The sequence below is a fragment of the Microtus ochrogaster genome, chromosome 7 (genome assembly GCF_000317375.1).
Source record: "Microtus ochrogaster isolate Prairie Vole_2 chromosome 7, MicOch1.0, whole genome shotgun sequence".
Classification (NCBI taxonomy): Eukaryota; Metazoa; Chordata; class Mammalia; order Rodentia; family Cricetidae; genus Microtus; species Microtus ochrogaster.
This window is the reverse complement of record NC_022014.1, coordinates 35890765-35906819: the sequence shown is the minus strand read 5'-3', so window position 1 is coordinate 35906819 and position 16055 is coordinate 35890765. Positions and strand designations below refer to the sequence as shown.

Here is a 16055-nt window from a genome sequence, read left to right as displayed (position 1 = left end):
AGATGTGCTGGAATGTGAAGACACCAGATGTGCTGGAATGTATAGACACCAGATGTGCTGGAATGTGTAGACACCAGATGTGCTGGAATGTGTAGCCCTGGTGCTGAGGACTCAGGTGAGCATGGGGCTTGCTGTCTAGCCAGTGGGTGGAATCTGAGACTTTCAGCTTCAGTGTGAAAACTCAGATGGAGGGCTGGAGAGATGCTGTAATGGCTAAGAGCACTTGACTGCTCTACTAGAAGACCAGGGTTCGAGTCCCAGAACCCACACAGTGGCTGACAATCATTTGTAACTCTAGTTCCAGGGGAATCTTAGGACCTCTTCTAGTTGTTGCCAAGGGCTGCGTGCATACAGTGCACAGACATCCATGCAATCAAAACATCCATACATATAAAATAAAAAAGAGCAAATAAAAAACAAGGTAGAGAACAATTGAAGAGAACATCCAACACTGACCTTTGGCTTACTCACCCAGGTGCACCACATACATATACATACATCATACACACATACACACATAAAGAAATGTTAGGAATCTGGTGCTGTCTCTAGTAGAGGTCCTAGGTTCAAACCAGCATCACAACTACAAGTGATGCGGTGATGGAAGGTGTTATTAGCTTATAAAGGTTAGTTATAGAGGCAGTTATCATATACCTGCTTGCTTTTGTAACTGGCCTACACTTAACCCACTGCCAGGCTAACTGACAAACTCCATTCCCCTGAACAAATGGTTCATGACCTTGCACCAGACCTTTTGTGATCATAATTGTTCCTTTCAGTGCATGTATTTGTTCAGTTTACTTGGATGCTTGATAAGACCGGTGGTTTATTCCCAAGGGGGCCCCATTGCAAAAGTGAATTTCTTATTAAATACTTAAGATATAACCGGAAAAATGAGCGAAGAGAGGATTTCTTTATAAAGTTGGCTGGAAACACTAATGCCACTCCAGTTGCAACGAGTGTGTGTTAATGCCCAGATCTTGTTTCTAAATAGCTCATTATAAAAAGAAGCCAGGAGTTTCAGGAGAGCTGTTTCCATGCAGGTTTGGGGCGATGGAGATGTAGGATGAACTTGAGATGTCATGTGTTAGAAGGTAATAAAGCACCCAGAGACAAGAGACAACGCCAGAAGCAGTGATTGCAACTGACTAACACACCGACTCATCTGTCATCACCGTAGATCACACACACACACACACACACACACACACACACACACACACACACACACACACCTTCACAACTTCTCCTAAACTGGTTAACTAGTGGAAAGAGCTAAGCATAGTCTTACTTCTGATGCACTTTCAGCTAATGAAGGAAAATTCCTCCCCACAGAATACTGCCCAGCAAGTGTAGGAAGAGCAATAGAAAACCACTGATTTTGCAGACCTAACGGAAAGGCTGGCCCAGGCAAGGACTGCCACTAGGGAACAACATGACTAGGTACAAATCTGTTGGTTAAGAGGACAGCCACATAGCCCAAGTGTCAGTCCACAGACGGTTAACCATAACAGGAAGAACCGCATCGGGACAGTCTGGTGCTTAGCACCTCAACAACGGTATGTTGGCCTGATAGTGAGTTTTGGCAACGGAGGAGGAACTGCAACCGTAAAGATGTTTAACCTGAGCTCAGTTAAGCCTTTGGCCTCAACCTCTAATTTGCAGAAGCTCCAGGACATAAATTACACCACATGCTAGCCACGTAGAAACTATTTAAATTCTGAACGTGACAATGGACACACCCTGAGAACAACGGAAGGGACTGGTGTAGCTGGAGGGAGCAGGTCTAACAGGGTGTGCAGAAACGCACTGGCTCAACGGGGGAAACCAGAGAATAGACTAGGTGTTAGATGTTAGAAAGGACTGTCCGTTTTCTATGAGGTTATATAGTTATGTGACTTATTTTTATGAGATGTATTTAGAGGTGAAATGTCTTTTACTTTTCAGTATGGCAAAATATTAACTTTAAGATATAGGTGGTTGGTACAGTTAATTTTATGTTTTTAAACTTTTTTTTTTTTTTACATATTTAGCAATGTTCCTCATAAAAAGTTGTGGGAAATACTTGTTAAAATCTGTTGAATTACTCATGGGCCAGACAACTTTAAAGTGAGGGAAACACACATAAAGACAGGATTCTGGGGGCTGGAGAGATGGCTCAGAGGTTAAGAGCACTGACTGCTCTTCCAGAGGTCCTGAGTTCAATTCCCAGCAACCACACGGTGGCTCACAGCCATCTATAATGAGATCTGGTGCCCTCTTCTGCCATACAAGCATTCATGGAAGGAATGTTGTATACATAATAAATAAATAAACCTTTAAAAAAAAAGACAGGATTCTGTACTATTATCTATTTTTTTTTTTATAGAAGCCTTACTTGCCTGTGTGTGGCAGTGGAAGACTTTAGGTTATTTACAGAAACACACGAAGGCAGGAAACACAAAGCAGCGCCCAGGGCCTGCACCACACCATCTTCATCCCAGCAGAAAGAAGCATTATGCAAGGCATGAAGCGACATCAAGACCCATCTAGAAAACACAGTCGCTATTAACAGAACTGCAGAATGAGCATAACCTAAGTATTTTTAAACCAGTATTTTATGAATACTGTGAAGTCAAGGATAACTAATGTCAGGAAAAGAGAAAGTGACAGTTTCATTAAGAACACAGCTGGGTGGTGGCGGTGAAGGCAGCTGGTGGGGGCACACCTTTAATCCCAGGACTAGGGAGGCAGAAGCAGCTTGGTCTACAGGGTGAGTTCCAGGACAGCCAGGGCTACACAGTGAAACACTGTATCAAAAAACAAAACAAAAAACCCAACCAATAAACCAACCAACCAAACAAACAAACAAAAAACCAAAACCAACAAAAACAAACATAAAACCCATTCCCACAAAGACAGCCTCAGGATGCCAGCACCTCAACCTTTCTTCAGCCCCCACTGTGGTGTCTAGTGATGCTGTGTTGTCAATATAAGCTGAGGTTATTTATGATACCAGAATTTGTTTCTTCTCATTTAGTTAAGGAAACTCATTGGGCAATGATGTCCCACAGCTTCTGATGCTCCATTCTTAAGTGTTATTACACAGTAAATAGTATTTGTTAACCGTGCGATGCGGGGACACAGTTGTTTTTCAGTCTCACCAATTTCCCTTCACGCCTGTGGTTCTACTTTACTCTCAACTCTAATTCACACAATTTTCTCATCAACTCAGCCAATGCACACTGATCCTATGCAAGGCACTGGAGGAACAAGAACGAGCAAATGGGAGCCTGCTCTCCATTTCACAGTGTGATGCTATGGGCAGTAAATACAACAGCAACTTAAAAAACCGATTCCTGCCAATCTTTTTAAGACCCGTGAACTCAGTTATTGTTTAGTGACTACTGATTAATGATAGTTTCTGCACCAAGGCTTTTCCCAATGAAGCATTTTCCTAACACATTAAGTGTAATTTCTATTTTAATTACTTCTATGTGTGAAGGAGTACTAGGCTTCCAGTTTTTGCTGAAAATAATTTCCTTTTTAGCTTCCTATAAATAGGCTAATTTTTCTTTTACCACTGTTATTTCCTTAGGTAAAGGGGTCCAGTTACATTTCATGTCACACAGCTGCTTACATAATTCCCTTCCTCGCTCCTTTCCAGCCTGGTTTTCTTTTTTTTTTTTTTTTTTTTTTTTTTTTTTTTGGTTTTTCGAGACAGGGTTTCTCTGTGGTTTTGGAGCCTGTCCTGGAACTAGCTCTGTAGACCAGGCTGGTCTCGAACTCACAGAGATCCGCCTGCCTCCCAAGTGCTGGGATTAAAGGCGTGCGCCACCACCGCCCGGCTTCCAGCCTGGTTTTCCCTCACCACCTCTGCACTGGACTGGAACCTTTTCTATCACTTAGTCTCACGTTATTTGTATAGCTATGATCATTACTCACTCAACTTGGCTTATGGGTAGCATTGACAACTTACTTAGGTAGGATTATGCTTGTTCCGTGGCAAAGTAGTTAAGAACATGTCCTTCCCTTTTCTTTACTCTAAAAATCTTTGTTAATGGAAAAGGTTCAATCAAAAAGTCTGTCTTCAGCACAGAAGGCTCTCAGGAAATGTATTTCAATGAAAGAAATGGTAGCTACGTTAAGAGCCACGGAGAAACTTCTCAATTTAAAAGCTTGCTGGAAAAAAAATGGGAATGGTAAGCCTGTCATTGTTTTCTTCAGGGGGTTGCTGGCTGTCAAAAACCAAGCGAAACTAAGAATCCAAGAATCCGGTTGTGCTAAAGATGATTTAAACTTGGGGGTGTTTAATCTGTGCCTGTTTGAGTTTGTTCGTGTCAAGGATACACTGATCCTCTACCTTATCAGACTGCCCCTCTTCCTGGAGGACGTGCAGTTAGCAGTGGTCATGGAGAAATCTTTGGAGATCCTTTCGGGTCTCGTCCTATAGTTGTAATGGGAAAAGAAGAAGCCGAAAAATGGGATGGACCTTTTACTTATTTTAAGGCTTCAAAGCTAGGGTGAAGCCGAGGCTCCAGAACATCTTTCTTCTTTCCTATAATGTCAGGATTACTCTCTAGTGTGAGGTTTACTTGGACGGACACTTGCCCAGGTTATAGTCATAAGGCCTTAATAAAACATACTTGACACATACTAAGAGTTGATGAGTCACAGATTTTAAAATATCCTTTCATAGTATTTCTGGAATGAATTCAAGTGATACAACAGCTAAGCAGTTGATGGATATTCAGGTTTCACACTAAAATCTAAATAGACGAGAGCCACTTTGCTAATTCTGGGACTCCTGATACTGTGGCATCAGCATATTGCACTTCACCAGCTTTCTCTCGAATAGTTTGACACAGCACACGAAATGAAACTTAAGCAATCAAGTTTTAAAGCTTAAACAAAGTCATATCCATTAGTTGTGGTATCTGGCACCTGCTGCGGTGCCTGACACCCGTATGAACACGTTGATGCTGAATAAGATTGGTACTCTGGGTGAAGGATTTCCCACATATTCGGCACACATAGGGCTTCTCTCCCGTGTGAATTCTCTGGTGTTGAATAAGGCATGTTCTCTGGCTAAAATCTTTGTTACAATGATTACATTTATAGGGTCTCTCTCCAGTGTGAGTTCTTCGGTGTTGATTAAGCGATGAAGAATAAATAAAAGCTTTCCCACATTGATGACATTTATAGGGTTTCTCTCCAGTATGAATCCTTTGATGCTGAGTAAGATTTGCACCTTGTCTGTAAGCTTTCCCACATACGTTACATTTAAAGGGCTTTTCTCCATTGTGGATCCTCTGGTGCTGAGTAAGGTGCACGCTCTGGCTGAAGGCTTTCCCACACACGCTACATTTATACGGCTTCTCTCCAGTGTGTGTTCTATGGTGCTGAGTAAGGTTTGCACTCTGGCTGAAGGCTTTCCCACACACATTACAGATATAGGACTTCTCGCCAGTGTGGATAGTCTGGTGTTGTATGAGAGTTGAGGAATGAGCAAAAGCCTTTCCACACTCATTGCACTTATAGCACTTCTCCCCAGAATGAATTCTCTGATGTCGAATGAGATAAGTGCTCTGACTAAACACCTTCCAACACTCATTGCACTTGTACGGTTTTTTCCCAGTATGGATTTTCTGGTGTTGGAGGAGGTGTGTGCTCTGACTGAAGGTCTTCCCACACTCATTGCATATGTAAGGTTTTTCTCCAGTGTGAATTCTCTGGTGATTAATCAACGATGAACTGTGACTAAAGGTTTTACTGCATTCCAGACATTTATATGGTTTCTCACCAGTGTGTGTCCTTTGATGTATGGTAAGATGTGCACGCTGACTAAAGTCCTTTCCGCACTCATCACACTTGTAGGGCTTTTCTCCAGTATGGATTCTCTGGTGTATAGTGAGGTGTGCCCGCTGGCTGAAGGCTTTGCCACACTGGTGACATTCATACGGTTTTTCCCCAGTATGCATTCTCTGATGTGCAATGAGGGACGAGATGTGCTTAAACTCTTTCCCACATTCTTCACATTCATACGATTTCTCTTTGGCATGGCTATTTCGGTGTGCCAGGAGGGATGGGTATTTCCTAAATTTTTTTCCACAGACATTACACGAATAAGGCTTATCTCCAGGAAGTATTTTCCCATGCACAACACCAGATGAGACAGTAGTGAATGTTGGCTTGCTTTCATCATACAGAGAAGTTTTATTATCTGATTGGGTATCAAACTGTACAATCAGGTTTGTGTGCTTTTCAAAGTTATTTTTGTATATATCGTATTTACTAAGATAGTCTTCTGTAGGGTCTTCTTCTGAACGTTCTGACTTCAAACTGAAGTCTCTTTCATCTAGGTGAATCTTCCTGAAGGCATACACTGGCTGCTTCTCTAATATGTCATCACAGTCATAGACTTCTTCCAATTTGATGGTCTGAGTTCCATCCTGTTTGAACGTAGGAGGATCCTTTAATGGAATATGTGCTTCAGCTTTTGTTTCCCATTCTGAAATAAAAAAAAAGTAAGATTCTTATACTCTTTAAAGAAAGGAAACAAAATATATACGAATAAAAATATCTGAAGATTACAGTTCTGATAACTTTGTTTTATGGTCCTTAAAGTTTAGAAAGGGAAAATGAGTGCTTAGAAAAGGCAATAAACCACTGAAAATGAGAGGCTTCTTATAGTCAGCATGGTACCAAGAGCACAGAGGAGGCAGGTGACAGTGTTAAAAGAAACCGGGATACATGGTAAAATACATAGTGATTTCATAAAATAGGTATGATGCTTTATTATTTTCCCTTCCAATCTATAGGCACAGGCCCAAATTATAATAGATTTTGTTTTTGTTTTCTTTTTGAGACATGGTCTATGTAGTTCTGGCTATTCTGGAACTCCCTATTTAGAGCAGGTTGGCTTTGAACTCACAGAGATCCACCTGCCTCTAACTTCTGAGTGCTGGGATTATAGGTGTGCGCCACTATGCTAGGCTACCAACCATACAATTTCCCATTATTCATTCATTCATTCATTCATTCCCTTATTTATTTAGGTTTTTGGAGACAGGGTTTCTCTGTGTACCCTGGCAGTCTTGTAATTCAATATGTAGACTAGGTCGGTCTTAAAACTCAGAAATCCATCTGTCTCAGCCTCCCGAGTGCTGGGATTAAATTAAAGGTGTGTGTCACCAAGTCCGGCTCATATAATAGTCTCAAAATAATTCCTGGAGTACTTTCCACTCTCAGTTATCCAGCAGTCTTAAACAATGGTTCCTGAATCCAATGTCTCTGGACTAGCCGTGAAAGCTTCCCCGTCACCTGAAAATGAGTTGAAATTATTGGGTCCTGTCCTAAATTTATTTAAGAGGCATTGGCAGTGAGGCTGAATGATTTGTTTTAGCAAGCACAGAAGGCTCTTTCTTTCCACAGCAAAGTGGAAGAGGGAGGAGAAGCAGCCTGAAGACTAAAAGGACCCCCCCCCAAAAGAGTTCAGAATACCTCCCCTGGTATTTAGAGTTCAGAATACCTCCTCTGGTATTGAGCCCAAATGTTCTTTTACCTATCTCCATCTTGTATATATGATACTTAATTTAAGTCCAAAGCTACGTTCACAGTCTGTAAGCACCATGCTAATTCCAGACTGTCTGCTCCTGCCTACTGAAGGAGATGGTTGTAGTTCACCTTGTTTCCCTCACAGCGTTCTTCCTACAATCTAAACACAGAGGAGATGAACGAAAGGGTCAGCTGTCTTCCTCAAGGGTCAAAGGGCTGAATATCAGCAATCTCAATGTGGTTCAACTTAATACAATGACAGAACCTAAGGCCTTACACACTTATTTTACTTTGTGTGACTTACATTTTCACAACTTTGTGTCACTTCTGACAACTTATATTTCAACTTAGATGTAAATTGTAGAAATAGCTTTTATCTTTCTTACATTTCCTTCAGAAAATGGCCAAGACTTTGAATTTGGTGGCTAGTCAAATTAACTTAGAAAAATGATAATAACTTGTAATTATAATTTCTTTATACAAAATACAAACAAAAACCTCTAACCCAAAATCTGGTTTCAAGGCACTCAAGTACGCATTTATCCATAGCTGCTGCTATGTTTCCAATAAACGATTTAAAGCCTACTTGTTACATCTCTATGAAACCAAGTGGGGAAATATATAACTTGTCTTAGTTATATAATATGATGATGAAGAAAAGGTACTGGATGGTTCAGAAACTAAATGCAGCTCAAGGTATAATAACTTTACCAGCTGGTCACTTTAATAGGTCAGAATGTGGCCACTGAAAATGAAAATGTTGCATCAGCGAGCAGGGCACGAGTGGAAACAGTGACGGCAGGAGGAGGGAGATCTAGGCACACCTAGGAAAAGCTGTGCCCGCACACCATGGGAACAAAGGCAGGTGGGAAACAGCATCTGGAGGGATGGAGGGAGCCCGGTTTATCTCTGTAAAGACATGCCACATGAAAGACACACGGAAATGTTGATAGTCTGAGGGATGGGGTCCTGGCAATTGCTGAGGGAGAAGCCAGATATTTAATCTGCTTCCTCACACTGCATGAATTTACAAACCATTTTTATTACATCTATTCAAATACAAAATCACAGTTGACAGTAGAGCCTGTCTACAGGTAATGACAAATGAGAAAGGGCCACCGTGAGGGGGAGGGAGAAATAGTAGTTTGCTTTTTCTAATTTTCTACTTTTACTGCTGTTTAGTGCTAGAAGTGTGTGTGTGTGTGTGTGTGTGTGTTTAATAGAGGAAAAAATTTAAAAGACAACTTTCAAATCAGGCTATTATCCTGATCCAAAAGAACAAAACGGCTGGATTCAACAATTAGGTACACTGATAAGAACAACAAGCTGTCCTAGCAGTTCAGTTTAACTTCTGTGTAGTTAGGTCACAGTATCTATATATGTCTAGAAAGGAAGTACTCAGCACGTGTGTGCGCACACATGGACACACACACACACACCCCGATTGAACCCAGGCCCTCATACATTCTAGATAAGTGTGCTACCACTGAATTATACCACAAATTATAACTAACAAGCTTAAAGCAAAAGCCCACTAGTACTATTACAATAAACGTACATTTAAGAAAATCAGTTTATTAGAAATTCAGGAACTGAGCCCATGAATCAAAGTGTAAGTATGTGTATGTATCTATCTATCCAAAATGGTTGCTTACAGGTGATACCTGTTGGCTAATAAGGCCTAGAAGTGGTTTAATATTTTCAATAAAGGAATCAGTGTTGATTCAGGTAGAAACAGAAACCACAGCAGAGATGGTGTGGTCTGAATTGAGCCTCAGGCTAGGTCCTGTACAAATACGAACTATAAGTGGCTCAGCAGTTACGAGCAATTGTTGCCCTTGCTCAGATTCTCAGCACCCACATGATGGCTCACAACCACCCTTAACTCTTGGTCCAGGGGATCTGATGCCCTCTTCTGACCTGCACAGATATCAGAAACACACAGTACACATACACACATGTAGGCAAAATATTCATACAAATAAAGAAGGTCTGAGCTGAACACACACCTTTAATCCCAGAATTTAGGAGGCAGAGGCAAGCAGATCTCTGTGAGTTCAAGGTCAGCTTGGTGTATAGAGCTAATTTCTAGGACAGCCAAGGCTACGTTGAGAAACCATGTCTCGAAAAACCAAAAAATAAAGAAAAAAAAGTAAATAAAACCAAAACTAAATCAAACCAAAAAAAGTTACAAGACAGTAATGGCCACCAAAGACCAACACTGCTAGTAACAAGAGACCCATGTTTCAGTTTCTTTTATTTATTTATTGTAGACAGATCTCTCTGTATAGCCCTGGCTGGCCTGAACTAGCTACATGAACTAGCTAATTCAGACTGGCCTTGAATTTGCAGACTCTGCCTGCCTCTGCCTCCCAAGTGCTTGGATTAAAGGGATGTGACATCACACCCGGCTCTCTTCTTGTAGAACCAATGAGATACGTTAATCAAAGGCTGAACTACCTACTCATCTCTGAGCTGGCAAGACAGCAAACTCCTCAGCATCAGCCAAAACATAGGTAAAAGCAGGAGGCAGGAGGATAGCCAGAGCTGAGGTAATCTACTTGAGATGTCTACCCAGACAGCCCAGGAGTTTAAACAGCTACTTTTAGAGTGTCAGCAGTCCAAGCCTAAGACAAAACTGGGCCCAGCTGGAAGGAGCCTACAGGATCCCTTTGTGGAGATTAGCACCAAGGGCCAGCCAGAAACAGAAAATGTAAAAGAACTTAGTTTCTTTCCCAGTTTTTGTGCTTAGTAAAAGCTCTCACACATAACTGCAAATGGCCCCTTCTTCACTTTATAGATTAACCTGAGCTCCTAAGTGGCCTAAAATCCCCCATGCTATGAAGTTCATTCAAGTGGTCCCAGACTGGTGGCATTTCCCAGAGACCAGCATGAAGTCAGTTGAGGCTTATTTCGTTACTCCATATGATTTCTCTCATGTGCCAATTAAACTGACAAAAATCCTGCCAATTAAATGCTGTGGTTATGGAAAAGAATTAGATTTCCAGTAGTAATCCTTAAAATATATACTGAACAATGAACCTTTTAAAAAAAGTGAAAGCACATAGAATTTTGTCATTATTGTTTAAGTAACTGTTAATGCTATATTATGGATATTCAAGTTGATGACTTAAATAATAATAACAATAGTAATAGTAATGATAACAAGAGTAATACAAAATGTTCTTTATATATATGTATATATATATAGAACAGAAAATATGTTAATTTATCTTTTATAAAAAGAAACAGGAAAGAGAACTCAAACAAATATTTATCTTAAGGGAGCAGAAAGCATCAGAGTTTATATCTTTTTATGCAGTCCTAATTTCTGAACTGAGTTAGTGATTTTATATACCGAAATATAAAAAACAAGAGAGAGTGTATTCCTTAGTGGATATAACATAAGGACAAAATAAAAGACTTCAATAAAACTGTAAGCTTCCTACTCGTCATTGATAGCAGCGCTGATGTATAATAACTAAAGCATCTGTGGAAACAGGACAGGAAGTGACCATGAGTGGTACTGCCTGAGCCAGCTTATGTTCTGACTAAGACAAGACACAAAGCGGGTGAGAATACGCATGGTCTGGATTGCAATTAAGACTCCTCAGTATGAACTCATACCTTTAATTCTAGCACTCAGGAGGCAGAGCAGGAGGATCCCTGAGGTGGAGGCCAGCCTGGCTTACAGAGTGAGTTCCAGGACATCCAGGACTATACAGAGAGACCCTGTCTTGAAAAACAAAAACAGAACAATCTAGAAAGCTACCAATTTACATATTTCCTCTTGCTACCCATTAACAGGCATGGAAGCAATGGCACTTAGAGTTCTGGGAAAACTCACTGTGTAGATCTTGACTTCAAGAGCTGTTATTCATTAGTATGAGCCGGGGCTCTGGGAGACATCCAGTCTATGGTAAGCACAAGATGAGCATAAAGAAATGCTCTGTGCCAGGAGCAAGGGCACACTCAGAAACTAGTGGGTCTGAAGGGAACAACTGAATAGCCAGATAAAAACAAAATAAACTAACAACAATGTCAAAATCCAAGAATTAACAGACTAATAATGGTATTAAAAATTTGAATTAAAAAATTGTTTAGTCAATACTGGTTCATATATAAAACCATGATAGGAAGAAAGAGGTAGAGTCTACAGAAGAATGCTACTCATCATGTCTAAGAATGTTAAAAACTCACTCTTGTACAAACAGCACAACACAAGGGATGCAACAGTCATGTGGCCTCAGAGAGCAAACTGCACAAATGATTACAGGGGACAAGCACACCCTCTTAAAGTAGAGACCCGGGAGACACTGCCTTAGCAAACTGACCATTGCCAGGGACAACAGTGATCAGCATTGTGTGGCTGAAGAAAACACATGGAAAGTCCATTGCCTTTGAAATACTATGAGCAAAATGTTTAGTCTGAGGCCGAATGTGCTGGTACTCTTAACTCCAGTACTTGGGAGGCAGAGGCAGAGAGATGTGAGTTAAGGTCAGGCAGAACTACACAGTGAGACCCTGTCACAAACAGACAAATGGTCAAAGAAATAACAAACAGTTTAACTTGGATCTATTCGTGAGGAAGCAGGGAAATCAGGATCACTCTGTAAACAAGACTATTTTAGACCCTTAAAATATTATTATGCAGCTTGGCATTCCTGAGTACCCAAAGGACCTGCTTGTCTGTGCTCACTGCTCTTACTGCACCAGCAAGGACCTGGAGTCAGCCTAGATGCTCGCTGACAGATGGGTAATGACGAGGATGATGTGGTACAGTGGACTTCTGTGAATTTAGGGAGGTAACCCTGGCTCAGGAGGACATAGACTTTTGATAGAGTTTTCTCTCATACTTGGCTCCTAGTTCCTATAATGCTTTCCTTTTCATTTAACTAGAAAATAAAGCTGGATGGTGGTGGCACACGCCTGTAATCCCAATACCTGGGAGGCTAAGGCTGGTGGATCTCTGTTCAAGGCCAGCCTGGTCTACAAAGCAAGTTCCAGAACAGTGTATGTATGGTATGTGTATATGGGTACATGTGCCACAGCCATGTGTGTGGAGGTCAGAGGACAATTTTGTGTTATCTTCTATTTTATGTGGGTTCCAAAGATCAACCTCAGGTCACCGGGCTTGTGTGGAAAAGCACCTTTACTCCTAGAGACATTTCCCCGGTCTCTGAGCTTCCGGTTGTTAAACACGCATCACATATAAATGTGAGCAGTGGCCAGGAAGATGGAATGGGATCCCTGAGGTGGGGAGAACACAGGAGCTGTGAAAGGGAAGGGGGAGCATGGAGGGTGGACGGTGGGGCACGGTGGAGAAAGGAGAGGCAGGAGTACGAGACAAGACTGATCAAAACCAAGTTTGTGTGAAAGCACAACAAGGGAGCCTGCTCCTTTGTAAGTCAAACAAACAAACAAGCAGAAAAGGGGGACAGCCAGGATCAGCCAATAAGAGAAAAGAGGCTGGGGACAGTTTTTACTTGGGAAGACTAAAGACAGGAGATAGCAGGAGGAGGATGAGACTCTGAACTGGGAAAACATACTTAAAAGGTACATCGTTGTGACATTCAAATAAGCAATAATAAATCATGGCTCAAGATGAAAAGCAATCTATGTTCCATGTATCAAGCTTCCATCTTTCTACAGGTTGGCAGTCTTTCAAAATCAAGTTACTGTTAAGGAGATAAGAATGGAGGGATTGAAGTGGAAAACTAAAAAGAATGAAACAGATCTTTCCATAATTACTGAGTGCTTTTAAAGAAAGCTTTTTGAGAAAGGGCCTCGCTGTTCACCAGGGGTGGCTCTGAACTTGCCACTCTCTTGCTTAGACTCTTGAGTGCTAGGATTACTGGTATTTGGTTTTGGTTATACCATTATTGGTAGATGGTTTTCAGGATACGATATCACATGAAAAAACAAGACTGTAATATCAATAAGATATCTTTTATACTGTAAAATGAACTTAACAAAATCAATACAATCCTTTTTATTCTTTTTTACTGCTGGGGATCAAGCCCAGGGCCCTGTGCATGCTGGGAGGTGCTCCTCACTGAGTTACATGCCCAGTCCTTGACAAGATTTTTATCCTGACTTTATATGAAAAAAAACCCCTCCCCTGTAAACAAACACAATGTCAGAGACAAGTGTATCTAGGATCAAACTAGAATCTTATTTTGAAATATTAGCAATTATTTAAAAACCCAGGTTTTGTCTTGGAGGTGTAGACAGACTTATCTTCCAGATTTCTACATAACAGTGGACCTCAGGCATATTCAACAGACAGGGGCTGCTAGTCAGAGGGACAGAGGGCTGTGTGCAGGCGAGACACTTTGCCTGCACATAGACAAGAGGGTTCGTTGGTAAATGGAGTAAAAAAGAAAAACCAAAATACCATGGGAGTCTGAAATACACACTTTTTGTGGCTGTCTATACTTGCTTTTGATGGTTGATCTTCGTCATTAACTTGACTACATCTAGAATCAGCTATAACCTGAGTGGCTAGGCACTCCCGGGAGGGATTTTCTTGATTGGATCACTTGAGGTGAGAAGACCCACCTAGACCTGAGTCACACCTTCTGGTGGCAGCCCACATAAAAGGGCAGAGAAGAAGGAAGATTTTGCTTTGGCTAGTGGATAGGTGTCATTGACAAATTCACCTATCCAGTTGCTGAGGCATTTCTTCACTGGTATCTGGACCAAATTCCCCAGGAGCCCAGTGCAGACTGCAGACAGGCTAGGGATTCTCTGGAACTCCACACCAGACTGGGACTGCTGAGACACCCAGTGTCATGGACTCAACAATACCAGATTCCTGGCCTTTAAAAAAATTTTTGAGACAGGGTTTCTCCGTGTAACCCCAGATGTCCTAAAACTCACTTTCTGGACCAGGCTGGCCTCGAACTCACAGAGATCCACCTGTTTCTGCTTCCCGAGTGCTGGGATTAAAGCATGTGCTACCACTGCTAGGCAATTCTTGGCATTACTATTGGGAGACAGCCATTCTGGGACTACTTAGATCATAGCATTTAAATTACACTCAAACAAACAAACAAACAAACAAACAAACAAGTATATATACACACACACCTCCCATATAAATATATTTCATTCATTCAGTCAGTTCTGTTCCTTTATAGAGCCCTGACTACTAACACACTTATATGTCGAGGGATGGGGAATGGCACAGTGAAGCCCTAGAGATGGGTGGGATCTGGGATTTTTTTTTAATATTTATTTATTCATTTATTCATTCATTCATTCATTCATTCATTCATTTATTTATTTATTAATTATGTATACAATGTTCTGTCTGTGTGTATCCCTGCAGGCCAGGAGAGGGCACCAGACCTCATTACAGATGGTTGTGAGCCACCATGTGGTTGCTGGGAATTGAACTCAGGACCTTTGGAAGAGCAGGCAATGCTCTTAACCACTGAGCCACCTCTCCAGCCCCGGGATCTGGGATCTTTGAGGATAAAATGTGCAGACACTGGCAAAGGCATAAATGATGCTCAGAAACTTCCTGAAGACTTCCCGTAAGGCAGTGGCACCAACAGCTCTGAGTTTTGGACCAGCTGGATGCCTCTGCAGTCACCTTGCTATGCTTATGAATCGAGTATCAATACACTGAGGACACAGATTCTTGAGTGTAAAGTCATGAGCCGGCTTTTCTCCTCACCTGGGTCAGGGCCTTCTACAATTTCCTTTATCACCATCCACGGCTCTTCTAAGGTGGGAATCACAGTTGGCCTGTAGACGGTCAGTCCTGGTTAGGAGAACAGAAGGAGTTTATCCTGAGATGAGGAGCTGTGCACCCTCGGTACCTGACTGCTACTCGGGCTTCCGTGGGGAGACAGTGGCTCATGGATATGACCTAACAGGAGAACGAGGTGTGAGAGCACCCAGTGCAGCACTGGACAGCTGTGCACTGTGGTGCACACCGCCCCACCCAGCAAGCCTTTCTTTTGGAGAACAGTAGAATATGACCATTTCTGTGCCTGAAGGACACTTCTCACCTCTAGACTGTGTCGTCAGTCAGGTCCTCTAGGAGCCTATCCTGATTTTAGTAAGGAGGGGTAGGAACAATCTGCGCAGGCCTTTTGGGAGAAAAGATGTGGACCTTACCTAGAGAAACCATGTTCCAATAGTTCTGCAAAGTCACGGTCTTATACAGTTCCTTCTGAACGGGGTGCATCAGTTCCCAGTCCTCCTGGGTGATATCCACGGCCACATCTGTGAATGTCACTGATTCCTAAAATATCAAACATAACTTAGCTCAGCTGATTTACGGGGACACTGGGTGTGAGTCTGTGGTGGAAGTCACAGAACCTTAAGTCTCATCCTGCTGGATGTGGTGGACCACACTTATACCACCAGCATTCAGTGAGGTCTGGGCTAGCCTGACTACATGGGTCAGAGTCTGTCTTCAACCAACCAACCAACCAACCAACCAACCAACCAACCAACCAACCAACCAACCACCAACCAACCAACCAACCACCACCCACCCACCC

General features: G+C 41.9%; 1 protein-coding gene across 3 annotated transcripts in view; it reads right to left on the bottom strand.

Annotated features, from left to right (window-relative positions):
* Positions 1–4638: 4638 nt before the first annotated feature.
* The window catches only part of Znf287 (zinc finger protein 287), a 19136-nt gene continuing 7719 nt past the window's right edge, over positions 4639–16055 (bottom strand). For all 3 annotated transcript variants that reach the window (XM_005349882.3, XM_026780436.1, XM_013347405.2), the window contains 3 exons: positions 15667–15793; positions 15221–15307; positions 4639–6490 (listed from right to left, as the gene is read on the bottom strand). In XM_005349882.3, the coding sequence (XP_005349939.1) occupies positions 4878–6490; positions 15221–15307; positions 15667–15793 (1827 nt within the window). In that variant the 3' untranslated portion in view covers positions 4639–4877. The remainder of the gene's footprint in view (positions 6491–15220; positions 15308–15666; positions 15794–16055) is intronic.